General features: G+C 39.3%; 1 protein-coding gene across 1 annotated transcript in view; it reads left to right on the top strand.

Moving 5' to 3' along the window:
- DNAH6 (dynein axonemal heavy chain 6) overlaps window positions 1–26659 on the top strand; it is a 250072-nt gene that overhangs the window by 76864 nt on the left and 146549 nt on the right. The window contains exons 19-29 of the mRNA XM_058667697.1: window positions 26–238; window positions 918–1010; window positions 2326–2445; window positions 5818–5998; window positions 8503–8599; window positions 11557–11776; window positions 12920–13084; window positions 13164–13277; window positions 16439–16564; window positions 16649–16804; window positions 17106–17267. Of these exons, the coding sequence (XP_058523680.1) occupies window positions 26–238; window positions 918–1010; window positions 2326–2445; window positions 5818–5998; window positions 8503–8599; window positions 11557–11776; window positions 12920–13084; window positions 13164–13277; window positions 16439–16564; window positions 16649–16804; window positions 17106–17267 (1647 nt within the window). The remainder of the gene's footprint in view (window positions 1–25; window positions 239–917; window positions 1011–2325; window positions 2446–5817; window positions 5999–8502; window positions 8600–11556; window positions 11777–12919; window positions 13085–13163; window positions 13278–16438; window positions 16565–16648; window positions 16805–17105; window positions 17268–26659) is intronic.

Raw genomic sequence — 26659 nt, 5'->3', positions numbered from 1 at the left:
ACCTTGGCGAGTGTTTGTTTTCCAGCTTCCTGTTATCATGGATTTGAGGAACCCAACTTTGAAGCTTCGACATTGGGCAGCTATTGAGCAAGCAGTAGATGCCACTCTGCTGGACTCCGAAGTTCCATTAACCTTGGATAGGCTCTCTGAGTTGCGTGTTTTTGAATTTGGCCAAGACATCCAGGACATCTCTGGCCAGGCTTCTGGAGAAGCTGCCCTAGAAATAATTCTTAAAAAGGTAAATCTGGAGAATATGAGTGTATTCCAAAAAAATCAGAAAACATAAAAGGTTTCGGATTCAACTTGAAGATCACCACCTTTTGGTAAACTAGATGTACTTTTCAGTATTACAGCTCTTATTCTGTCATTACCAGTTACCCCTTCATCATTTCCTTACATTTATTGCTCATTATTATTGTTGTCACTCAGTGAATCCACTACTAATATCTAGCCAATAGCCCAACAGAAATATGACAAAAATGGAAGTCTATATGCTTACATAAAGAACATCATACCAAGATAGAACTTTAAATCAAATGTGTTATTTTACAAGACATAAGAGAAGTCTGTAATAAATGCTCCAAAGGCAGTGAAGCGACTTTCTTGCTTATAATACTGTTTTCTACCCCCAAAACACATGCAATTCTACTAATTACCTGCATAAGAAGCTTTTTTTCCCCATTTTTAGTTATCGCAGAAAATGAAAGGAAGTGTACAATTGAGCATCACAAGTTCTTCAAATAAATTGACACATGTCAAGTAAAATTAAGCAAATCCTTATCACTTATCAACAAGGAAATTTTACGTATTTCAAGGACAGTGAGGAGGAATTGGAATGACTATGTTGTTGTACATGTGTGTACTGATTGCTAAACATCATTGAATTAAGCTATCCCATGTCTTGGATTGTTTTTAAGGTGGAAGATTCCTGGAAAACCACTGAATTTGTTATTCTGCCTCACCGTGACGCCAAAGATGTATTTATCTTGGGTGGCACAGATGATATACAAGTAAGTACCTGGGTTATTCAAAACTCATGGCAAAGCTTCTGCCAACAGTTGGAAAAAGATTATGATGAGAAATTTAAGTATAAAAATCACTACTTAAGAAATCCAATTGAAAAAGCAGAATAAGAATGTAATTGATATGAATGCTTATACAGCCAATACAGTATTTAGCAAAGTGTTAAAAATGGCATATGTGTACCAGAGTTTAAACTTGTAACCAATCATTGTTGAGAAAGTTAGAAAAGCAAAGAGCAATCAGTTATGGATGAAGTGCATATTGAAGTCTTTTACATGATCACAGACAGTTTGGACCTTAAAGACTGGATAAGACTTAATAGACATAGAAGAAAATCAGAAGGACCTCAAGCCACTTAAGCAAGGCAAAAAATTATAATGGAGTGTTCTCTATTTATACACATCAGGAAGCTAAATCCCCTTGAATCTGTTGAGATTAGGAATAGATATTTCTACCATGTTGGGAATTTTCTTACTCACTTGAAATCTGAAAGCACAGTTGTGGGGTATCACCCAATTTAAAATCCAAAATATTGGTCTGCTATGGTGTAATCAGGTCTAAAATGGTGATAAAATGGCTTTTCCAAGTATAAGTTAGAAAGGCCAGATATCACTCTGGAAAGAGGATGGGAGAACAGACAGAAATCTGCAGATCAGTCAGTATGAGAGGCCAAATGACATGAGATGCTGGAATTCATGCACGAGAGGTTTATAACTGGAACGGACACTTGCTTCAGACCAACAAACCCTCCCTTTGGATTAATGTTTTTTCCTTGAGTGATGCTATTTTGTACAGGGCAACAATAAGGTAGGAACTGGAGAGACAGCTGCCTGTAAGCACTTAGCTTGATAGATGAGTGAGTTCAGTTTATTCTCGCTTGACATAACCAGGAAAGTGACAATTCGCTGGACAGAGAACAGCTAATATTCCAGTATAGGATATTTGGGGGGAAAGGGAAGTCCCTGCCTGGGTGAACATACTGTGTGAAAAAGTACCAGCCTTGTAATCACAGAAAGAGAAAGAAGAATGTCAGACCAAGACAAAGCTTGTACCACTAAGAATCATAGGAGTTGCAAAGATTTAATAATCAGAAGTCTTTAGAGGATTTCTGAGAGTATCACAATGTGTTGGAAGCCACAGCAACGAGAACACGGAGAGGAAGGGGAGGGGTAAGAGATAGTAGGAGGAACTAAGCTGTTTATTCATTTGTCTTTAAATGGACGCTTGGGATTAAGCATCTGGGGTATCACAGGCAGGAGAGACAAGTGCAGCTGTCTATGTCTACTTCCTCAATCTTTCAAGGTCCTTCTGGATGACAGCACAATAAACATTGCTACCATTGCCTCCTCACGGTACGTGGGACCCCTGAAGCCTCGCGTCGATGAGTGGCAAAAACAACTTGCTTTATTCAATCAAACCCTGGTGAGTAAGGATCTCTTCAACTCAGAGGCTCATAGCAATAAAGAACCATAAAAATCCTAGAAATAATTTGTTCCATAATTTAAATAGTATACTCATATTGTTTAAAAATAGAAGGCTTAGGGCCCAATGTTGTGGTTAAGTAAAGCTGCTGCCTACAAGGCCAGCATCCCATAAGAGTGTGGCTCAACTCCTGGCTGCTCCTCCTAATCCATCTCATTTCTGGTGAGAATGCACCCGGAAAACAGTAGAGGTGATACAAGCGCTCAGATGCTTACACCCACAGGAGAGACCCAGATGAAGCTCTGCCTCCAGACCTCAGCCTGAACTAGCCTGGCCCAGCCTGGCTGTTATGGGCATCTGGAGAGTGAAAGATCTCTGCCTCTCCCTCTCTCTCCTCTCTCTGTAACTCTGCCTTACAAATAGAATAAATTAATCTTGAAAAGACCAAAAATATAGAATTCATTGTTGATATTATGTTCAGAATTTAAGGAAAATGCACATTTATTGAGCTTTTCTTTACATGGTTATGCCGTTTATTGCTGTTGCCGTTGCCCTTATATTATTATTCTGCTATATAACAAGATACCACAAACAATAAATGTTTGTTAGACGACTAAAGCAAAAATATGATCTTATAGTTTCTGTGGGTTAACAATTCAGATACAATTTAACTGTCCTCTGCTTAAAGTCTCATAAGGCTATAGTTGAGATTTCAGTTAGACAGGGTTCTCAGAATTTCAAATGAAGAAAGTCCCTCTTTCAAATTTCTTTAGGTAGTTGGCAGAAATGATTTCCTCATAAGTCTAGGACCAATGGCTTCAATGCTGTGCTGACTCTCAGCTGGAGGTCATCATCCCTACTTAGGTGTTGCCCACAATTTTTTGTGTGTGTGGACTTCCACAATATGAATATTTGTTTCAGCGGGGAAGGTGGGGAGGAAACTATATTCTGTAGTCCTATACATCCTGTCACCTTTGCTGCAAGCATGTCACTTACAGGAGAGGAGCATGCAAGAGCATCAGCAGCACACCTTGAAGCCACCTGGAGTGTCTGACCATACACCCTGTTTAACTAGAAGAACACTCACTGTTGCTCGAGGTCTCCTTGGAATGGTTGCTTGTGGTGCACCTCTCTTTTTATTTTATTGCATCTCAGATTACCACCCCCCCCAGTAATACAGAGAATCTGCTTGCAGTGATCTTACTTACGCTCACACCCAATCTCTCTCTTACACTTCAGATTTTTAGCTTTATTTAAGTATTTTTAGGGTCTATGCATTTTACTCTAAAATATATATATATATATATATATATATATATATATATATATATATATATATATATTACAAGTGAAATGAGAAAGGCCGTAAATAGGGAAAGATCACTTGTTCCCAAATGCTACAAAGACAACCAATTAAGGAATCTTACTGCTGTCCTGTCCCCTGGATTAATACCTGAACCCTAGAAATGGTCCAGTTTTTACAGGTCACAGTTAAAACATGTGATTTCATAGAGCTTCTTCAAAGAAGCCTGTGCTGCATTGTGGGAACTCTCCAAAGAACCATCTGTATCAATGGTGCAGAACTTGAGATAAACCAAGAAATGATTGGGGGTAACTCCACAGTGGAGAGTGAGAAGTGAGAGGCTGTCTCATGGGTTTTAGACCTACACATGAAATGGTAGGAGCACTTTGATCTACAACCTCTAATTTCTGACTCTGATTTCTTTACTGAGTGTTTCTGATTCCTTTATTTTTTAAAGACTACTCTTTCTGTTTTATTTTAGTTCATTTTTAAATTGAGAAGCAGGATAGACAGAGCTCCCACCTACTGGTTCCCTCTCCAAATACCTGGAACAACCCCAGGCAGGTGTCAAACCAGGGAGCCAGGAGGTCAATCTACTGAGACTCAACCCTTTGAGCCAACAGTGCTGTTTCCCAGGATTTACAAGAAACTGGAATGGACAACAAGCAGAGATTAAATTCAGTCTCTCGGATGCTGTACTTGGTTGTCCGAAGCAGCACCTTAACCACCAGGTTCAAACTCACTCCAGGATATATTCATGAATAGCAATTGCCACTTTAAAAAGTAGCAATAGATGATTTTTTTCTTCCTCCTAGTCTTCTGTGTTTACCATATGGTCTGTCATCAGCTCATGAACAGGTTGTATCCTTTTGATTTTCTTTACTTAAAAACAGCTGGTAAAACAACAACAATAACAACAACAACAAAAACAGCTGGGAGGCCAGCACTGTGGCATGATGGAATAAGACACCATCTCCAGTGCTAGTATCCCATATGAATTAGAATCTCAACTGCTCTGCTCCCAATACGGCTCCCTGCTAATATCCCTAGGAAAGCAGTGGAAAATGGCCCAATCTTTTGCTTTCTGCACCCATGTGAGAGACCCAAATGGAGCTCCTGGCTTAAGCCTGGCATAGTTCTAGCCATTGCATCAATTTGAAGGGGGCCAGTAAATGGAAAGTTCTCCCTCTTACCCTGTGTGTCTCCCTCTAACTCTGATTTTCAAATAAATGTAACTTTAACAAAAACAGGTTAGGGAAGAATGGAGACATGATTGAGATGACCAAAAAAACCCTTTCCATGATAACCCTGCATGTATTTAAAAATACTCAGTACATTTACCATCTCCTGGACCCTTCAAATTTCTTTAAGTAAGCATCTTGTATCCTCATCAAATGTATCCTCTCAATACTTTTTTTAAAAACGATTTATTTCTTTTTATTGGTAAGGCAGATTTACGGAGAGAAGGAGAGATAGAGAGAAAGATCTTCTATCCCCTGGTTCGCTCTCCAAATGGCTGCAATGTCTAGAGCTGAGCCAATATGAAGCCAGGAGCCAGGAGCTTCTTTTGGGTATCCCATGTGGGTGCACTGACCCAAGGACTTGGGCCATTGTTCACTATTCTCCCAGGCCACAAACAGGGAGCTGGAAGGAAAGTGGAGCATCTCGAACACAAACTGGCACCTATGTAGGAAGATTAGCCAATTGAGCTGTCATGCTGGGTCCTCCTCTTCCCACTTTGATCTGGTTTGATTGAGTCCATTCATATTATCATGCTGGCGACTCATTGTACTTCTACTTAGTAGAGAGTGGAGTGAGATCAGCTTCATGTGAGTCTTTGACCCATTAAGAAAGTTTCATTTCTTTTTTTTTCTTCATATGCAGTTATTGTTTTTATTTATTTTCAGTTTCTTTAGAAGGCTTCATTTCAAAGGAACTGTGAGGAGCCACAAAACAGCCCCCAAGGAAAAAGCTACAGTGATCTCCTCAAGCAATGACTTTCAGTGTATCCATAGGTTCATTTGCAACTTGGATGTTGACATTTGATAATGTCTGTGTTTTTCCTTAAGGAGGAATGGCTGACCTGCCAGAGAAACTGGCTCTACCTAGAAAGCATCTTTAATGCTCCGGATATTCAAAGGCAATTGCCCGCAGAGGCCAAGATGTTCCTTCAGGTGGACAAGTCATGGAAAGAAATCATGCGGAAGGTGAACCGGCTGCCCAATGCTCTCCGAGCTGCTACTCAGCCAGGTATAAAACCAAATGCCTGTCACCTGTCATACTCTACTATGCAGGACCTTCTAGTTGGCATTGGCAACTAGGAATATTTGCCTTCTTGAGAAGTGACGCAAATTGAACACTGTAGTTTTCTCATTGTTATCTCTCTGGTTTGTAATTTTGGCATACAAGGACCTGCTCATTTTTACTGTTTGTATAATTTGGGGATGTGGCCCCAGGGGACAGGTGATGTTCCCATCTCAAGAAAGGCATGCTTATTTTCAGTTGACCCATGCTCTCCTATATTCATACAGCCACAAAAAATCTCCACACCTTACTACTAACTGATTCATTAAAGCAAGTGAAAATGTTATCCGTTTGCTGCAATTCTAGTCTCAAGGCTGAAATGTGGTTCAGTAGGGCCTGTTTCCGTGGAGGTGCAATTGATTATTGAATCTTAGGCTTTGTCTCAAAGCCTCAGTAAGCTTACTGGCTGTTCAGTAAATGCACCACGTAGCCCATCAGGGTGAGCATTCCCAGACAGCTTTCATGCTTTTTTTTTCTCTCTCAAAAACTCTTAACATAAAACAGAAGCAGGAAAAGTTTGAAAAATGATAAAACTTGAACATGTTGCGATTTATAGAAATTTCCCATTCTCCTTGGTACTTGGCTCTTTTCCAGTCAGCAAACCTGCCTTCATAGTTCCTTCTCAGGTGCTCTGCTTCAAGGGCCCTTGTGTGTATATTGGGCCTACCATGTGATACAGGGCATTCTTCCTCACCAAGACACTTAACTTCATCACATTTTTAGGAAACTACAATATAGATATCTCTGAGGGGCTGTTATTCTGTATGCCACATCCACTAATTATAATTTTTAAACACTAGCACTGTTGACATACCATATGAGTGCTGGTTCAAGTCCCAGCTGCTTCACCTCTAATCCAGCTCCCTGCTAATGGCTTGGGAAAAGCAGTGGAGGATGGACAAAGTATTTGGGCCCTTGTACCCACGTGAGAACCCTGGATGAAGATCCTGTCTCCCAGCTTTCACCTGTTCCAACCCTGCTTGGCTATATGACCATTTGAGGAGGGGAGTAAGCCAGTAGAATGAAGATCTTTCTCTCTCTCCTTCCCTCGCTCCCTTTTTGTTTCTTTCTCTATAACTTTGCCTTCCAAATACAAATATTTTTAATTTTATTTTATTATTACTTTATAATACAGTTTTGTAGACTCAACGATTTCCCTTCTCCTCCTCCCCAAATCTCCACCCTGCCACTGATTTCCCCTATATCATTACGCTAGTATAGGCCTTCATAAATAGTCATAAGTCCATCATTATGCTATTTATGCGTATCCTGGTATTGTAGATATTTTTAATATATTGTATCTGTTCCATCAAATAAAACAAAAGCTTTTAAAAAGTCAGGGCCCAGCATAATAGCCTAGCAGCTAAAGTCATCTCCTTGCACATGCCAGGATTCCATATGGGTGCTGGTTCGTATCCCAACAGCCCCACTCCCCATCCACCTCCCCGCTTGTGGCCTGGGAAAGCAGTTGAGGGCAGCCTAAAGCCTTGGGTCCCTGCACCTGCGTGGGAGACCCGGAAGAAGCTCCTGTCTTCAGATCAGCTCAGTGCTGGCCATTGCGGCCACTTGGGGAGTGAACCAGAGGATGGAAGCTCTTCCTCTCTGTCTCTCCTCCTCTCTTTATATCTGACTATCCAATAAAAAAATAAATAAATCTTTTTTAAAAAGTATTTGGGGAGGGGGTCAATGTGCTGGCATAGCACAATGTTCATCTACCTGTGGCTCTGGCATCCCATATGGGCACGGTTTGAGTCCCAGCTGTCCCACTTCAGATCCAGCTCCCTGCTTATGGCCTTGGAAAGCGAAAGAGGATGCCCCAGGTCTTGGGATACTGCACCCAAATGGGAGACTGCTGGTTCCCAGCTTTGGATCATCCAAGTTTTGATTGTTGTGACAATTTTGGAAATGAACCATATGGAAGAAAAAAGACCTCTTTCTCTGTCCCTCTTTGTATATAATTCTTTCAAATAAAATAAATAAACCTAAATTTTTTAATTTTAAAAAGTTAACATTTTTAAAATTTTGATTTTAAGTTATATTATGAGGGCCAGCACTGTAGCATAGCAAGTAAAGCTGCCGCCAGCAACAAATGCTTCCCATGTAGGTGTCAGTTCTGGTCCCAGCTGTTACTCTTTGAAGTGGGCTAACCTCTGGGAAAAGCAGCAAAACACAGCCCAAATACTTGGACCCCTGCCATTCCTCTGGGAGACCTTAATGAAGTTTTTAGCTCCTGATTTTGGCCTGGCCTAACCCCAGCTGTTGTGACCATCTAAGGGAATGAACCAGCAAATGGAATCTCTCTCTCTCTGTCTCCTTCTCTCTCTGTAACTCTGACTTTCAAATTAATAAATAATCCTTTCTTTTTAAAAAAGGAAATAAATATTTTAAAACACCAAATTATCTATTTTAACACAATTTTACCAGTGCTTTCCCCTTCCTCCATTGAACAGGTCTTTTGGAGACTTTTCAAAACAATAATGCTTTACTTGATCAAATTCAGAAGTGTCTGGAGGCATATCTAGAATCGAAAAGAGTGATCTTTCCAAGGTAAGTATATAAAGCAACCAAGTGTATGTTTCAGTAGTTGAGATTATTGATCAATTTGAAGATGTAACCTCAAAATGTCATGGAGCTAAAAACTAAAAAGAGAGAGAGAGAAAGAGAGAGAGTTCTTCGGTATTGAAAGTCCAGTTGGCATCTTGTTGGGGAGGGTAAGTCTCAAGCATAAAGCCACAATGTGCACCAAAGATTTAAGTGGGTAACCTGATTGCAGCGTCGTTTTTGCTGATTTGGGTGTTGGTATACATGTGGGCATGCCCATGTATGCATGTGTCCACCGTGGTATATGTCAAAAACAACAGCAACCAGAGTTTTCTTCAGGTTTATTGGTGGAGACTTTATAAGCTCTCTGGGATGCCAGGAGTAGCTTCTTTCAGGGGAAAGTGGAGCACCTAAAGGACTCTGTCCAACTGCTCCAACCTTAGCAGCTTTGCTGCCTTCATGTGAGTAAGGGCCCTGCAGTCTGCACCCACATCCCAGGTGAGCTGGCATCTATTTTTAAATGTGTGACTGATTGGCGACTCTGATCCTAGAGCTTCAGCCAATGCTGAGACTGTAGCAGTTCATCACCACCTCTGGTCAGGAATGCAGAAGCCACCCTGATATTTAAAGCAAAACATTTCCTATTTAAGGAGTTAAAGAGTCCTTCACAGGCACCAGAGACATAGGGAAGAACCGGGTGCCACTTCAAGGAAATCTGTGAGTACAGAAAGACTCAGCTCCCAGAAATAGAAAAAGGAATGATTATCAGCAGGACCCCTGAAAACAAATAAGATTTTATTTTCAGTCCTGGTTTCTGCTTTCCTTCCATCTTGCCTGTGTTATTGAAAATCATCTTGCGGGAAGAATCTAATCCTCAACTTGGAAATGTCATCCCCACTTCCCCTAGATCCAAGGCATTGTCAAGTTGACAGGGAACAAACTAGAGCATTTGCTAGATGCTGGTTTGTCCACTTAATTCTTCAAAATATGAGGCAGTTAAGAACATGGGTAGCAATTTTTTAAATGGGCCCTTGTTGACTGGAAAAGAATATATTTGAAAACCACTGTCTTAAACATTAATAGTTTATTACCATTACCTGTTATAGGATATTTAAGATAATGAATCAAATACCTTTGGATTGATTTGAAGGGTATAGGCACAGTACAGTAATTATGTTAGATAAAAAACAACATTTAGAAGAATATTTTTAGTTCTTTAGAATAGCAGTTTTTAACACTATTATTAAAAGACATAAAGTACATATTTAAGGCTTTGCCAATACCTGCTGTTGCTACTGATCTCTGCTATTGCAGCACAGGAGACACAGCAACTGTATCTTTATAGTTGTGTGACAGTAAAATTATTTACATAGATCAGTGGCAGGCCAGATTTGTGAGCAGTTTTGCTACTCCTGATCTATGGTAAAATACTATTCTACACAATTTTCCTTTGCTTATATTGCTGTTAATAGTATATACCTGTATCTGTATAGGGATTTTATTTCTACACTGGGATCACTTCGTGTAGTTATAAGTGGTGTGAGGGAAGAGCATATTCTGTTACTTTTCACAGTAACACATGCTGCAGGGAACACCTGACATATGCCTTTGGATCGGGAGACCGATCCAGTGCATAGTCATAGAACCAGGCAAGTTTCCTGCAACCACCCTTCCATTTATTGTCTGTTCAGCAAATAATACACTGAATACTAGTCATGTGTGACTAGTAATCTAGATTCTAGGGAAAATAAATATAGTCACACATGGCTTAACAATGAGCATATTCTCTGAGAAATGCATCATTAGGTAGTTTCAACATTATGTGATCAAAGAGTGTATTTACACAAACACAATGTCATTAAGGAGCCAATGTTCATATATGTGATTCATTGCTGACAAAAGTGTTTTATGCAGCACATGATTATAATATAATCACCCGAGGAGCTCAGAGCCAAGTAAGACAAACACATAAATGGAAATCAGTATTATAGTGGCAGTACTTTACTATTTTTATGAAAAATATCTAAGCTTTTTGTAAAAAAATGTTTTTGAAGAATTTATTAATACATTATAGTGTAAGTTGCAACAAATGCATGATAGCTGCAAAACACAGTTCTCAATTCTTATGTTAAATCAATAATAATGTAAACAGATTCAATGTAATTCACAGTTCTTTTTACAAGTATATATATTTATTTTTCTGCAAGCTTAGCACTCCACTAAGTAGTGATATCAACACAATGTAAGTAGAAAGAAATAATTACAGACCAAAAAAAGCAAACAAAAAAGCAAAAAGCTACTGCTCCTTGGGAATATAAACAAAGGCTGTACACACTAATCACATCCCAAAGAGTCACTATCGTACTTGCAGGTTACATTTTCTATACTCTGTGTATTAGTTATCACAAATTAGGGAAAATATATAATATTTACTTGTGGGGGACTGGCTTATTTCATTAAGCATAATGGTTTCCAGTTGTGCCCATTTAATTCCAAAAGACAAACTTTCATTCCTCTTTATGGTTGAGTAGTATCCCATAGTGTATAGGGACCACATTTTCTATATCCAGTCATCTATTGGTGGGCAGCTAGGTTGGTTCCACCTCTTAGCTATTATGAATTGAGCTACTGTAAGCATGAAAGTACATATAACTCTGTCATATGCTAACTTCATTTTGTTTTGATGAATTCCTGGAATGAGATGGCAGATATATTTTCAGATATCTGAGACATCTCCATTTTGCCTTCCAAAATATCCATATTTTATTATTAAATATTAGTTCTAGGTTTTGAGATGCATTATCACTAATATTTAAAACATTGCTATTTAGAGATATGTGGCCACTCCCATGAATCTGGGATTCATATATCAGGAAGTCCGGGAAATGAGTGGATGGGGAATGAAAGTGGCTGAAGAATTTTTTCAGTTTCAAGTTTTAATTTAAGAATCTTTTTTACTATAGGTTTTACTTCTTGTCAAATGATGAACTTCTGGAGATTTTGGCCCAGACACGAAATCCGCAAGCTGTGCAGCCACACTTAAGGAAATGCTTTGACTCCATTTCCAAGCTTGAATTTGCTCTCATGCCTCCCACTGAAGGGAAGATTCCTGGTATGGAAGGAGAACCAGAAAAAATTTATACTAATGATATTTTAGCGATGCTGTCACCAGAGGGAGAAAGGGTGAGGTACTTTTTTTCGATGATTCTTTATAAATCTTGTTACTCTTCTGGGGCTGGAGATGGAGGTATCTGATTTTCACTCTGTTAGCTTGTTGGTTGAGATATCCTGCATAACCAAGATAAAAGTTCAAAGGGTTCAAAGTCTAATGGAGACTTAGTCAAAGGATTAAAAATCACCATAGTAAATTCCATAGCAGAGAAACCAAGCTCTGTTTTCTGGAAAGAAAAGTGGAGAAAATTGGAGCTGTATATTATTCAACTTTCCACAAGAAAAACAATAGTGGACTAGTGAAGAGCTCCAGTTCTACTGCCAGGCTACCTGGATTCAAATCCCACGTTTCACACTCATCAATGAAATGGGAACTAGTACAGGTTCCTGATCAATGGGAAGATGACACTTTGTGAGTGTTACCATATCAGTTACTGAGAGCAGTACCCGATGGGCACTACATGAGTGTTAATTACTGGCAGTAGCAACTCTAGAGCCCTGTGCAGCTGCTAGCATATGGTAGGTGAATACATTAGAAGACGGTGGAATAAGGTGGGCTTAGAAGGATAAGAGCACTCCAGACAGAGGACGTATGCAGGGAAATGCCAAGGAGTTGGATGTAGTTAGAGCAGAGTGACATATCTAAGGGAGTAGCAGGAACCCGTGAGCATTTTATCTGGCCTGAATTGATCTTCTTGCAGAAAAATTTAATCATTGCTAGTTGCAAAAGAGAAAGGGGTGGGAGTGAGGCACTATGGATAGGATCATGGGAAAACATAAATTTTAAATTAGGGTAGACCAACCGATGCAAGAGACCAAAATAAGTAGGATATACAGGTGGCCAGAAATCTGAAAAATAAAAGGACCGAGAAGCATTTGTCGGGTTTTCAGAGAAGAGACGTGAGTAATGTCAATGAGATAAGATTTCAGAGTATTGAGGGCAGAAATTGAATGTCAGAAGTAGGAAATATAAAATAAGTGATGAAGAAATGTACTGTCTATCAACTACATTTGCATGGGGTTGCCTCAATGGGGAGCATTAAAATTAAGCAATAAGTAATGATGTGGTCAAACTTCAGTATCTACAAGCTCAGCAGTTATACAATTCATGAGACTCACATCAGCCATTTTCTTGTTGCTCTGATGACCCTCTAGGTAGGTCTGGGCAAAGGTCTGAAAGCCCGAGGTAATGTGGAAGAATGGCTTGGTAAGGTAGAGGAAGCCATGTTCACGTCTCTGCGTCGTTTGTGCAAAGCTGCCATCGCCGACTATCAGAGCAAACCGAGGACAGAGTGGGTGACTGCTGGCCATCCTTCTCAAGTAACTAGCACCTGGTAACTTTGTGAATTCTTCTTGGGTGAGATGCCATCACACACTTAACAGAGATGTTTTCTTGCAGGTTATCCTAACTATTTCTCAAATCATGTGGTGCCGTGATTTGACTGAGTGTCTGGACAAGGAAGGCATCAATCATGTGGAGGCCCTGGAAGCTTTTGAAAAAGTGAATTTTGAGGTGAGCTCTTTGGCAGGAGGACATGGCACCTGTGAGGGGGTCTCCAAAATATTTCTGGGAAATTCACAATATGAGAAAAATCTACATGTGGATTTCATAAAAGTATCATTTTGTATTGCCATGCAGGATGATCTCAGTGACGTGTGTTAATGTATTTAACACAAATCCACTTTCCTTCAGAAATGCTCATGCTCTGACATGACTCACAAAGCTTGGAGAGGTTCACTAAAACTATTCCTGTTCCATTTTCTAGGGGCTTGACCCTGATGTTTGTGTGACATACATTTCAACACAATACAAATAAGAGGGAAAATTGAAAAAATGGTGTTATAAGTGTTTGAAAGGCTTCTGGAGAAATGGAATTTAACAACCTCTCATAAAAAATTTACTTAATGTGGAGAAATCTCAGGACTGGATGCCATTTCTAGGCCTGGCATGTTTTTCTGCAAGATTATCAAAACATCAGTCAACCATCAGCAAAACAATAAATACTGTAGTGAATATAAATATTATTCATTGAGTGAATAAATACTATTGTATTAAACACTTACAGTCACAGTTGTGAAATGTTATTTTATAGCTAAGCATAGCTGCTCTCTTAAAATTTTAAGTGCAGAATACAGTTTTATTAACAATGGGCACAGTGCTACATAGCATATCTCTAAAACCTATGCATCTTGTGTTATGTAAACTTTATGCCCCTTGAACAAATCCCCATTTTGCCTTGTGCCCAGCCCCTGGCAGCTACCATTCTGCTCTGTTCCTGTGGGTTTGTAGGTATAGAGATTCCTCTCTTCCCACTCCCTTTTCTCCCTCCCTCTTTTCCCCTCCTGCCATTTCCCCACATATTATCATACTAGTATCACCTTTAGTAACAGTTAGAAGTTATTTAAATTCACCATGGCATTATAGGTATAGGCAGAGATAGAAAGTCTACTATCATACTGTCCAGGTACATTTAACTGCTTCATTGGGAGTCCTCCTTTTATTCGGGAGTAGAGATGTGTGCCATACTGTATCTTCACTTTCCAGTATGCTAGTCTCCATTACAGATCATCCATCAAAATGTATGTATATACTTGTTTACATATAAGCCAGTCACAAAAGAACAACTATTGTATGTTTTCTGTGATATAAGACAATCTTCATGCAAAAATACAAAATGAACATATATAGGCTTTCCTCTTTCTAGAGGTGAACAATATTCTGTTGTCTCCATTTACCACATTTTCCTTATCCATTCATCCACCGATGGATGTTGAGGTTGTTTCCACATTCTGGCTCTCATGGATAGTGCTGCAATGAAAATGGGGGAGAAGATATGTCTCCTTGAGATACTGGCTTCAATTCTTTTGGATATGCTCAGTAGAAAAACTAAAACATTATTGTACAGCAGTTCCACTTTTGATATTTTGATGAACTACAATACTTTTTCCCTAGCGGCTGCACCATTTTGTATTCCTATCACCACAGAACAAGAGTTTCCTTTGGTCCACATCCGTAACAACACTCTTCTGTTATTATTTTTTTATAGTTGCCCTCCTTACAGGTATGAAGTTTCCTCATATTATGGTTTTGATTTGCATTTCTCTTATTAGTGATGTTGAGCATCTTTTCATGTAACTGTTGCCATTTGTAATTTCTTTGGAGAACTGTGTATCCAAGTCCTTTGTCTATCTTTTAAATTGGGTTATCAGGGTTTTGCTCTTGAGTTGTAAGGGAAACTAGACCCTTATCTTACCATATACACAAAAAATCAGTTCAAAATTTATTAAGGATTTAAACATCACATTTAAGCATTTAAACATGCTTTCCATTAGAAAACATAGAGGATAATAATACTGGCATTGGCCTTGGCATGGATTTCTTAGGCATAACACCAAAAGCATAAGCAACGAAAGCAACAGCAACAACAATGAAAGGTGGGATTGCATCAAGCAATCTTGCACTACTCCTGCACAATAAACAACCACTAGAGTAGAAGACAAACCTAGGGAATGGAGCAATACATTCACAGTAGGTATCTGCTAAAGATACAGCCCTAATCTTCAAATACAATTCTCTTTACAAGCAACATTGAATTTTTAAAGATTCGCTTATAAAATTAATGAGAAGGAAACAGGTTCTTAAAATGGAAGAAAACACTCTGACAGAGTCCTCCGTGGAATTTCATCTCCAGCATGCCAGAAAAAGGAAAGATACCCCAAGGAAAGTTCCATGAACCTCTCTTTGGAGGTGGTCCCTGATTGGGATCAGCCTAAGCAACGACTCAAGGCTGCAATGTGAGGCTCTCAGAGGCAATGCTCATCTTTGAAAAAGACTAAAGTATGTCTTAATTCCTTTTGGGAAATTATTTTATTTATTTAGTGACAAAGAATGAGACAAAGAAAACGAAAGTTCTATATGCTGGATTGCTCCCCTAAGATGGCCATAAAGTTTGTAGCTGGGTCAGGATGAATCCAAGAGCTCACAGCTCCACTCGGGTATCTCATCAGGCCTAAGTAATTGGACCTTCTTCTGCTGCCTTCCCAGGTATATTAATGGGGAGCTGGATCAGAAATAGAGTAGTTGGAATTGGAATGGCACTCCAATATCGGATCCTCGTGTTATGCGGTTTAATCTGATGCTCCACAAACCATCTCCAAATTTAAGCATTCAGATGAAAACCACAGCTAAATGTGTTCCAAAAATGTTTTCATTTTTTGTCATTGACTTGTTAAACATACTCAAGTTTTATGACTGTCAGTGAGAAAGCTAGCCCTGAACATGAGAAGTATCACCTTTAAACACATATAATTTTCCAAGGAAGAAATCTTCTCTACAGATTTCCTGACATGGTGACTAAGAACCTGGGGTTTCCTCCTAGCTAATGTCTATCCCAGTCTCATTTTCTCCACTTCGTAATTGTGTGACTACCAGCGATGGACTTATCCTCTCTGCCCTTCAGTTTGCTCAAAGGTAAAATGCCAGTGGAAATAGTACAAACTTTATAGAAATGTTATAGGAATATTTCCCATACAGTATCATCCTACTTGGTCATAGAATTATGATTTTTAAAATTAGATGGTTTTAACAAATGGTTACTTTAAATTTAACAGTAAAAAAATAAGTATGCAAGCTGATGTTGATAATTCACTCTGAATTTTGTGTTGAATTTGTAGAGATTGAATGCTCTGGCAGCATTAGTCCGAGGTAGTCTTCCTAAACTACACAGAAACATCATAACTGCACTGATTACTATTGATGTACATGCAAGGGATATAGTCACCGAACTGGTTCAAGCCAAGGTAAATGTTTCATTTAAGTACAGGCATGTCTTCTTCCTGAGATAAAGATATCTGATATGTGTGACCTTTCTATTTCCCATGTAGGTAGACACAATTGAATCCTTTGACTGGCAGAGACAACTGCGCTACTATTGGGACATAGATCTGGATAACTGTGTGGCTAGAATGGCACTCTCCCAGTATACTTATGGCTATGAATATTTGGGTGCATGTCCAAGACTGGTTATCACACCCCTCACAGTAAGTAGCTGATCACCTCTGTTCATGTAGCTGTAAGGCTGCTTTTTTCTCTTCTCAAAATAGTATTGAAAAGTATCATCTAACCTTAATTCTTGAAGGGATTTACTCTGGATCCAGCTTTGTAGAACAAACATTTGCATTACATTATTTGCATATATGCATGGATCTCTGAGTTTACTTCAAATGCTGTGAAAATTTCTCGTGGGAAATAGTGGTCTTCCTCCTACAGAAGGGAAAGGCCTTATGAACGTGTAATTAGACTCAGTTCCCTTGAGTAATAACAATTCATTGATTTCTTCAGGATCGCTGCTATCTTTGCCTCATGGGGGCTTTGCAGCTAGACCTGGGGGGCGCCCCGGCTGGTCCTGCAGGCACTGGGAAAACAGAGACGACCAAAGACCTCGCCAAAGCTCTTGCCATCCAGTGTGTGGTCTTTAACTGCTCCGATGGTTTGGACTACAAGGTAGAGTGCCAGCGTCTTTCATGTGTCTTTCTCTGCTTCAACACGGCATTACGAAATGAGGAGAAAATGGGGTGGTGGAGAGAAAAGCCAAAGTAGGGCAAACAATACTTTAAGTAGAATAAAAAGGAAAACAAGGAAGACTCCAATATACAGTGTTCTGGATAGTCCAGGAAAGAATCAAGAGCAAGAAGCATTTGCCAGGTGTTTTGGGGGAAGAAAGTCTGTGCCTACTACTGATTAGAAAGAGCTGAAATGAAATGTAAAATAAGGAGGGGAGAGAATTCTGGGGGGTGGGGAGAGATGAGCAATTTCAATTGCGCACTGAAAATAAAATGTGCAGGAGGTTGAAAGTTAAGGTTTTTCAGTGTAGGAGTTTTCAAGCTTGTTAGTGTGGAACCCTTTTATACTCATAAATTATTGAGAACTCCAAAGAGCTTCTATCCATGTGGGTAATATCCATTGACTTTTAGTATGTTAGAGAGTAAAACTGACATATTTATATATTTGTTTATTTTAATATCATCATGATAAATCCATTTCACATAGGATATCCATTTTTGTGTGAAAAATGGCTCCCAATTTTTTAAAAAGTTGTATTATTTCATATTTTTGAGTTCCTAATGTTTGCCATAATAGAAAACAACCAGATTCTTATATTTACTCCCTCATTCCTTCTATTAAGATGTGTTGTTTTCAATGAAGCATTTGCAGAAAATCTAGACTCACATGACTATTATACTCTGAACAGAAAAAACATCTTAAAGAATCTTTTGGGTTAATTGTCAATATTATTGTTTCAAAACCACATCAAAACTGGATAAATGATACTTTCTTAAAGGTTATTTATGCTATGTCAAAATCTGAAAACATTTCGATAATCTTTTCATAGTCTGCATATCCCTGAGATAATGAGAAAGATATAAAACACTTTAGAATATTACTGACTACTATGATCTCACAGACCCTTGGAAAGCAGTTCCATTTACAGGGATCCCTGTTGGTGTGGAACTCTTCTGGTGATTGCTATTAAAGCTGCAAAGGCATGCATTCATTATAGTATCTGTATGTATCAGCTTTGGACACTATCTGCTAAATAGATAAATAATGATGAGAATTTTATAAAATACAACCTTCCTCCCTTCCTTTATGATTGCTCATATACCATGTCAAGATTTATGAAATTCCCGTGTTATTTTGTAAGTTCCAGCCTTTGTACCATTTGTGGAGTGAACCAGCAGAGGGAAAATCATTCTGTCTTTCCTTCTCCCTGTAAATCTGCCTTTCCAACAAAAAAATGAATGAATCTTAAAAAAAAAAAACATACTCAACGGTCGTTATTCTTTGTATCTCACTTTTGTTTGGTTGATTTTTGCTTTTTTTTTTCTTATATTTCTATTTTGTTGGAATACTTTTTTGCAATAGTTTCTCATTCAACTTTATGGATATCCAGAATTGTCTCCATTTAATTATTCCTCTCTGACAGTTTATGGGACTTTTTCCTTTTGGTTCTTGATATTCTGAAATTTACCAGAATGAGTCTGAAAGAGATAGTTTTCTTTGTTCATTTTGTTTGGCATTTGTTGGACTGTTGTAACTGAAAATATGTATCTTCTCATTAATGGTGAAGCTTTTATTACAGCTTCTTTACGTTTCCACTCTCTGTGCCTAGACTTGCTGCACCTGTTCTCCTCTCTTCCTAAATACTCTCCCATTTTATTTTGTTAATTTTATGTTCATACTGTCAAACATATCAAAACTCTTATCTTTGAAGCAACAATTAGAAATAAATAAACTCATTAAAAAGATGCTGGGATTGTGATACTACATAGATTCCAAAGAGTTAAACAGCATGACTGGAATAGAGTCAGAATGAGGAGAACTCCTTGGCCCCAGGGACAATAGTGCTTTCTCTACATACAGCCTGGACAGGCAAATAGTTTCCATTTCAGATTTTAGACCCAGGATTCCAGTTGGCAGAATAGGTTCCAGTGACCACCCCGTGGCCCACAAGAAGGGATAAAGTCAGATTCATGTGGGTAGTGTGGCTATTGAGAGCCAGGTGTGATGGAAAGTTACCAAAGCAGGGAGTGTGATACCCTGTAGAGTTTTGGAAACCTAAGCTTGGTAAGTCAAAGGAGATTATCTCTTCTTTTTTGTGTCACTGATGTGTCTGTTAGTAATGATGTTCCCTGTGGCCCGCACCAGGCTCCCTTCCCAGTGATTCTCTTACCTGCTCCTTCTGAGTGCTGTGATCCTCACAAGAAAGAGGAGAGCCTTGGACAGATGGAGGTGGAACTGAAGATCCTCACTTGGATGAACATCCTTGCCAGTCTCCGGTCCTCTCGGCTCTCTTGTCCTATGCTTTCCCTAGGGACTTGTTCACCTTCAAAACTCTCCCAACCTACATACAGCAAATAAAGTTCCCAAACCCTGGGTGCAGGTTTTGCAGACATGGTGCTGGGCATGTTGTTTCAGTTACCTATGGAAGCATATTACCTTGCATATAGATAGGGGCGAGATGCAGCAGTTGTGTGCTGACAAGTAGTCACCACTAGGTAATGATAGCAAAAAAAATTTCGACATGTCTTTTGATCCGAATCAGATTTTCTCTTCCCTTTAAATATTACTAAAAATTTATACATATAATAAATATATCTGATTATATATATAGAAGGCCACATAGATATAAATACATACAATGTATGAATTACATTACTGCATCGCCAGGTATAAATGTGCGTAGTTACTCTGTCCTGGGCTCCAGGCCATGTCCATCTTCATTTGACTCAGTAAAGACGAAGCTTCTCCAGAGTGACCACTTCTCCCCTGAGCCTGTGTAACAGGTGCCAGTGCTCCACATTCTTACCCACGCTGCCAGCCAGGCTCATCAGTTGTTTTCAAGGTGAACGGCATAGAATGGTTTCTCATTATATTCCCCAGATTACTAGGGAGCAAGCATACTATCTTAAGCATCTTTTCAAGGGTTTATCATCATTAGGAGTTTCATTTCTGTGAAATATCTGTTCTGTTTTTTTCCTTATTTTCTCTTAGCTTGTTTGGCTTTTCCAAGTGACTTGTAGGGTTTTTGTCTTAATATGCTATTAATACACATCTTCTCAGAAATTGTCTCATTATTCTGTCCCCTTGAAAAGGGACATTGATGGCCTAGTGACTTGAATACCTGACAGCTCAGTGACAGCGAGTACTTCTAATACTTAAGCGGTGGTTTTAAATACCATTCCCTACCATGAGTAACCAGAGCTTGCTTTGAGTCTGAGGTTGACAATGGATAAAATTAATCTTCAATATCTTGTCCTATCTAAAACAACAAAATACCTGTAAATTATCATGATTATATACATAATAATCAGAGCCTTATTGAAAGAGGCACCCATTCAACAAAAAATGAAACATGGGTTAAGAGTAACAATTGGAGTAGATCAAAATACACTAAATGTTTTAAAGTCGTTAATATGTGGAAAAAATGTATTTTTTGTAGAACACAACTTATTTTACAATAAATGAAAAACATTAAGCATTTGTCCTGCCTTTCCTGTAAAACATTTATTTGGGGGGGAGGGTTGTAGATAAAAAAAGAATTAAGGAAAACTATTTAGAATCATGATTAACAACTGACGGTATAATAACATTAGAAATTACTCTGTTGCAGCCTCTCAAAAAATAATATCCATTAGTGACCGTTATTGCTAAAATCACTGGAAATTTTATAATGGATGAGTCAGGCCAATAATCTACTGAGCAATCGTAACTTCTCTTAAAGTGATGTAACAAGAAAATTTAAATTTCCTGTTGTGATAATCTGTGAATTATTACTGCTCAAAACAATGTAAACTTCAGCCTGCTGAGTCTCATTAAGTCTGCTGATCAATTACCAGTTTCCAGGAAGAGTATGAGATGTAGAAACATTCAACTCCCCCAAAATACACAGTTAAATAAAGAATAAGAGGAAGTCCATATGAAAGATAAACTATAGACCTTCAAACAATAAATTACGCAAAAGGAGAATGATGCAGAGAATTGTTTTAAGTTTTTAAAGATTTAAGAGACACAGTAACTTGACTGGACAATAAGATGCTGGACTCTATGTTTGGTATATGCTTGCAATGAGGGAATCTCAACTGAACTTGAACTGTGGTTATGCAACAAGGTGGAGGAATCCACCATGGGGGGAGGGTTGGGGAGGGGTGGGGAGAATCCCAGTACCTATAAAACTGTGTCACATAATACAATGTAATTAATGAATAAATTAAAAAAAGAGAGACACAGTAACCATATACAAAGATTGGACCTTGTTTATATCCGTTCCAAACAGTATAAAAGGACAGTTCTGATACCATGCAGGAAAATTGAAATTTGACTGGGTTAGATAACATGAAGGAATTACTGATTTTTTGAATGTGCAAGGTGGTTTGGCTTTAAATGATTTTCAGATTCTTATATACAGAGCATTTATGATGAAATAGTACCATGTCTGAGATACAATTGTTAACTTCAATGACATATACTTTGATTCACCTCTATTGTATGCTCAAAATGTTCCAAAATAAAGAAGTTTTTGAAATTAGGAAGCATCACAAGATAAAATCATAGAATTAACTCCAAACATTTTTTTTCTAATGATCAATTGCTGTAGTCTCTGAAAAACAAACAAAAAGGTAAAATCTCCCAATTGCTCTTAGCTGAGAACAGACTCCCTCAAAGAGGCTATCTTCTTATCCATTTGGACTCAGTTTCACAGACCACCACATCAGACCAGGTCAGTAAGTATCCATTATGGAGTGAGACCAAAAACAGCAACAAAAATCACGCCCTAATGAGAACACAAAGAACTAAATGACCAAACATTTCCCTCTCCTGGAGTGCTATGTCTTTACCAAAGTCAGCTTTTGGGGCCTCTGGTCCCTCTCTCTGCTAGATAAACATTTTTATGATGGTCATCATGGAATCCCCCTTGTTGTCTACCAGCACCTAATTGGGAGTGCTGGAAGTTGAACTGTGTCCCCTAAGACAGTTCCAATCCTAACACCTGATACCTGTAAATGCTACCTGATTTAGAGGCAGAGTCCTGCTCTGCAACATTGTCCATGCCTGCAATATCAGGAAACACTTCAATAATAGCATGATGGATTTCTGACTATTCCTGAAGGACCACCCACTGTAATATTAGCGGGGAAATCAACGGTGGAGGGGGAAGCGGGAACTTGGGGAGAAGGGTAGGAAGTCCTAGAACCAATGGAACTGTCAAAAATAAATAAATAAATAAACAGTCCTGAAGTTTCTCAGATGTAATCTCATTCCAATGAGGTCACAATGGAACTGGATGGGTACTGATCCAATGATGGATGTCCTATAAGAACAGAAATGGAAATACAGACACACAGAGCGAAGGTTGTGTTAGAGATACATGAGAGACAGAGGCTGTTATGATGCCTTGCAGGACAACGAATGCCAAGGGCTACTGTGACTACTAGAAGCTGCCTAGAGGGGAGGAAAACTGCCCCCCTGGAGCCTTTAGATCCAGCATGACTTTGCTGAAACCTTGGTTTCAGACTTCCAGCCTATAGAGTTGTGGGGAGAATAAATCCATTGTTTTAAGTCACTGAGACCATTTATGGTTTACAGTCATTTCTGATGGCAGCCTTATAAAACTGATATACAAAACCCTTCTTCATTGAAGTTTCCCATCTTCCTGCCTTCCCAATGCCCTGACACTGAAGTAGTGTGTGGCTCCGTCATCATCCCGGTGATTTCCCCATGGTGTGTGGTCTCCGTTATTGGAGCTAACACTGAACCCGATTGTCTTTGACTGCAGGTGTGGTCCTGCTTATCTGCAACCTGTAGGCATTGACCTCTCCTTCACTTTTGTTGAAAGCACAGATTTGGAAACTACCTGACTCGTAAAAGTTTTTGTTACCCAGTCAGTCATTAGAAGCATTCCTTTCTTCAAGATCAATATTTGGAATTGCTCCTGGTAGAGAATTCTTATAATTTTATGTTGCCTCAGCCTCCATGTTGAACACAAGTTTAACTTTCTCACACCCAGAGCAGGGCTCAGTCACCTTTAACAAATGTTTTGGTTCTCCAGCGCACCCAAATGCTGAAGCCACTAGCCAGAGATAAGAACTCCCCCCGCTCCGCCAACATATGGGGCTCCCCACTTTCCCAGTACCTTTAAATGGACCATTCAGATATTTGAACATCACCTTTGTATGACCCATACTCTCTACCTTTATATATTCTGCTGGTTGTCACATGCTGTCTTTCTCTTTACCTGACTCTTCATGTCTGCCTAACATGACCCAGAGATGGAAGACTGCCTTCCAAACCGATTGGTCCCTCTCTGCCCAGGACTTTTCAGTTTAAAAACCTTGACCTTGTCTCCTCTTTTCATGACATACAAAGTTGTACCTTCCATGTGAAAAATCAGTTGCCACCCTAGGCCAAATTTCCCCAGGGCACTAGAAAGAATAAAAGGCCAGGCCAGGCTCCCAGCACTGCAGCAGTGGTCAGCCAGGCATCAAACTGAACATGGGTCAGGCAAAAACTGAGAGCCATCTGCAAGTAGAAACAAGTGAAGGACTTTCCTAGTTAGCCATCCACCAGGTAAGAGACATCCTGCTAAAGGCACGCTGTGCACATCCACATCCTACTCCCCTTCCTTTAACATTAGGGTAAGGGTGCTGACCACTCTAGTACTAGAATTTAATCAGAATGTTCCCTTGTTTGATATCCTAGAGGCTTTTGCATTCTGGGGCAAAGCCACATTGAGGATTTTAATTTATGTATTTTTTAAAATGAGAGCTTGGCTACTAGTAACATCTGCTGGGCCTTTATGCATGTGACCTGGCGAACACAGGTAAGGAAATGATTTCAAAAAGCCACTTCCCACCTTGGCCAGGCACAAGTCAAGCTACACAATCCATAGTGTGAGAGAGGATGTAGTTTGTGGAGGGCAAACAAAAATAATCAGCATGACCCCAGGCCTCTTCTCCAGGAGATGATCTCAACAAAAGGCCAGTATCAAAGACAAACATCTGGAGGATTTTCTTGCTTTTTTAAAACCTGTTCCTCTACAAGTATCCTTTCAGGTGTCTTCATTTGCCGTAAGTATAAAGACCATCTCTGTACAATAAGCAAAGAATACGGCAATTTTGTAATTTGGAAGACAAGTTTCATCTTTAATCTCATCCATTCTATTGTTCAGGCAGCCATTTCATTTTCTTTATCTTAGTTATATTAATTTAATTTCTGAGGACTGTTTCTCATCTCTGATGAATTCCTTTTTTAGAGCCTCTTATTAGCTACAGGAATGCAATTTCCTGTCCAATATCTGAGGATTCTATTTGATTTTTTGTTTTAATCCTCTTCTGTTGTCTGAATTATCCCCTTTTTCTCCAAGGTTGTTCATTCGTTTCATTCTTCTAATTCCTTCTCTTTCTTAATATTGATTTTTCCCAAATATCTGTTGATCTTCTTGGTCCCTAAGTATGAAGAGAAGACTAAGGGGATTAGTGTGGACTGCTTGTTTTCCCAAAATGCCCCTTTCTTCAATGAAAGGACTATTGTGAGCTCTGTGGGAGTGAGTAGAGACTTGCAGACAGTGGGCTTTCTCATAGAGAGAAATCAGGAAGTTGGAAAGACCCTATTAAATACCAAGTAATAAAAACTTCCCCTGTAAGCGGTACCGTTCAGTAGGATTCATTCCATTTTTCAATCTTGGTGATTAAACCGAAGGTCTGCCATCATGTACTCCTTTCTTTGTCTTTGCTTGCTTCATCTTCCAAGTTTAAAGTCTTCTCCCAGTGTCTCCTAGGATCTCCCCTAAGGTAGCCATCCTCTTTTCTTTACAAGGTATTCCTTGGACTGTAGCCTGCTGGGAAAAACTCAGCACTAAAATCTGCCTGATGTTCTTTGGGTTAGGAGGAGTTTCCCACAGATCTAATCCTGCTAGGTACTGATCCCTGAGGCCAATGGCTGCTTTCCTTCTATATACTGCTGTTGGTGCTGGGGTTTCTTAGAGGACCTGCTGAGGGACCATTCTTTCCTCCCTCTGCTTTGGAACTGAAATGTTCCCTTCTCATTTACATAGTACATTCCCATGTACTCCGTGTTTTCAGTTTTTCTAAAACTTCCTTCTTGCTGCTGGTTTCTCTTCCATTATGTCATCACCAAGCAGGTGCAGGTGTACTTGTGAACACAGGGATAGTCTCACCAACCTATGTGCTAGTCTGTGGTTCATGGGAAACAGAGGAAGGACATTTAGAAGTATATGCTCCACTGACCAACTTGAAACAGAAAAACGATTAGTTCTGTTTTTAAAGGTGTTCATGCACAGTATAATGCAGTAGTTTTATAAATGCAGTATTAGATTTTATAATTACAACATAATACACTAGGCAACTAACTTTATAGAGATAAAGGTTTATTTAGCACACAGCCTTGGAGGTTTAAGTCCAACATCAGATGATTTCGTTGGCCTCTGGTCAAGTGGCAAATGACAAAATTCAGAGGCAGTGTACAACGTCACACTGCAAAAGAGAGCGAGGAAGCTGTCTGCGTCCACGTGGTCTCGCAGAGCCATTAAGACAGTCCTAGCAGCTCCATCCCTACAGCTGAACCAATTTATTAACTTCCCCAGACCCCACTTCTAACACCATCATTGAGTTTCCACCACCCTTTAGGGACTATTAATATCACACTTTAGGAATTAAATTCCTACATTTGTGGGGACAAATATTCAAATCATAGCAAATGATTAACCAACAACTCAACTCACAGTATTCATGCTCATTTTTCTTCATCTTTAGGATTCTGTTATAAAAGAAATTAAAAATCATAGTTTAGGGCCAGGCGTGGCCTAGCGGCTAAAGTCCTCCCCTTGAACGCCCCGGGATCCCATATGGGCGCCGGTTCTAATCCCGGCAGCTCCACTTCCCATCCAGATCCCTGCTTGTGGCCTGGGAAAGCAGTTGAGGATGGCCCAAAGCCTTGGGACCCTGCACCCGTGTGGGAGACCTGGAGGAGGTTCTAGGTTCCCGGCTTCGGATCGGCACAGCACCGGCCGTTGCGACTCACTTGGGGAGTGAATCATCGGATGGAGGATCTTCCTCTCTGTCTCTCCTCCTCTCTGCACATCTGATTTTGCAACAAAAAGTTTTTAAAACTTTATAAAAAATACGATAAATTAGATTGTAATTTAAATTAAAAGCTGTTAGAGAAAAAGCAAAAATAAGTTGTCTGTAGAAAAGTGCTTACTTTCAACACAGTCCAGATATCACATAAAACTGTTTTTTTTTTTTTGCAGATGCCACCTTTTTAGTTGATCCACTTTTTAATTGAAAGCTAAGAATGGTACATCATTAGAGATACCT

The sequence above is a fragment of the Ochotona princeps genome, chromosome 8, assembly GCF_030435755.1.
Source record: "Ochotona princeps isolate mOchPri1 chromosome 8, mOchPri1.hap1, whole genome shotgun sequence".
Taxonomy (NCBI): Eukaryota; Metazoa; Chordata; class Mammalia; order Lagomorpha; family Ochotonidae; genus Ochotona; species Ochotona princeps.
Note: the sequence above shows the minus strand (reverse complement) of the source record. Positions and strands in the feature narration are given on the sequence as shown.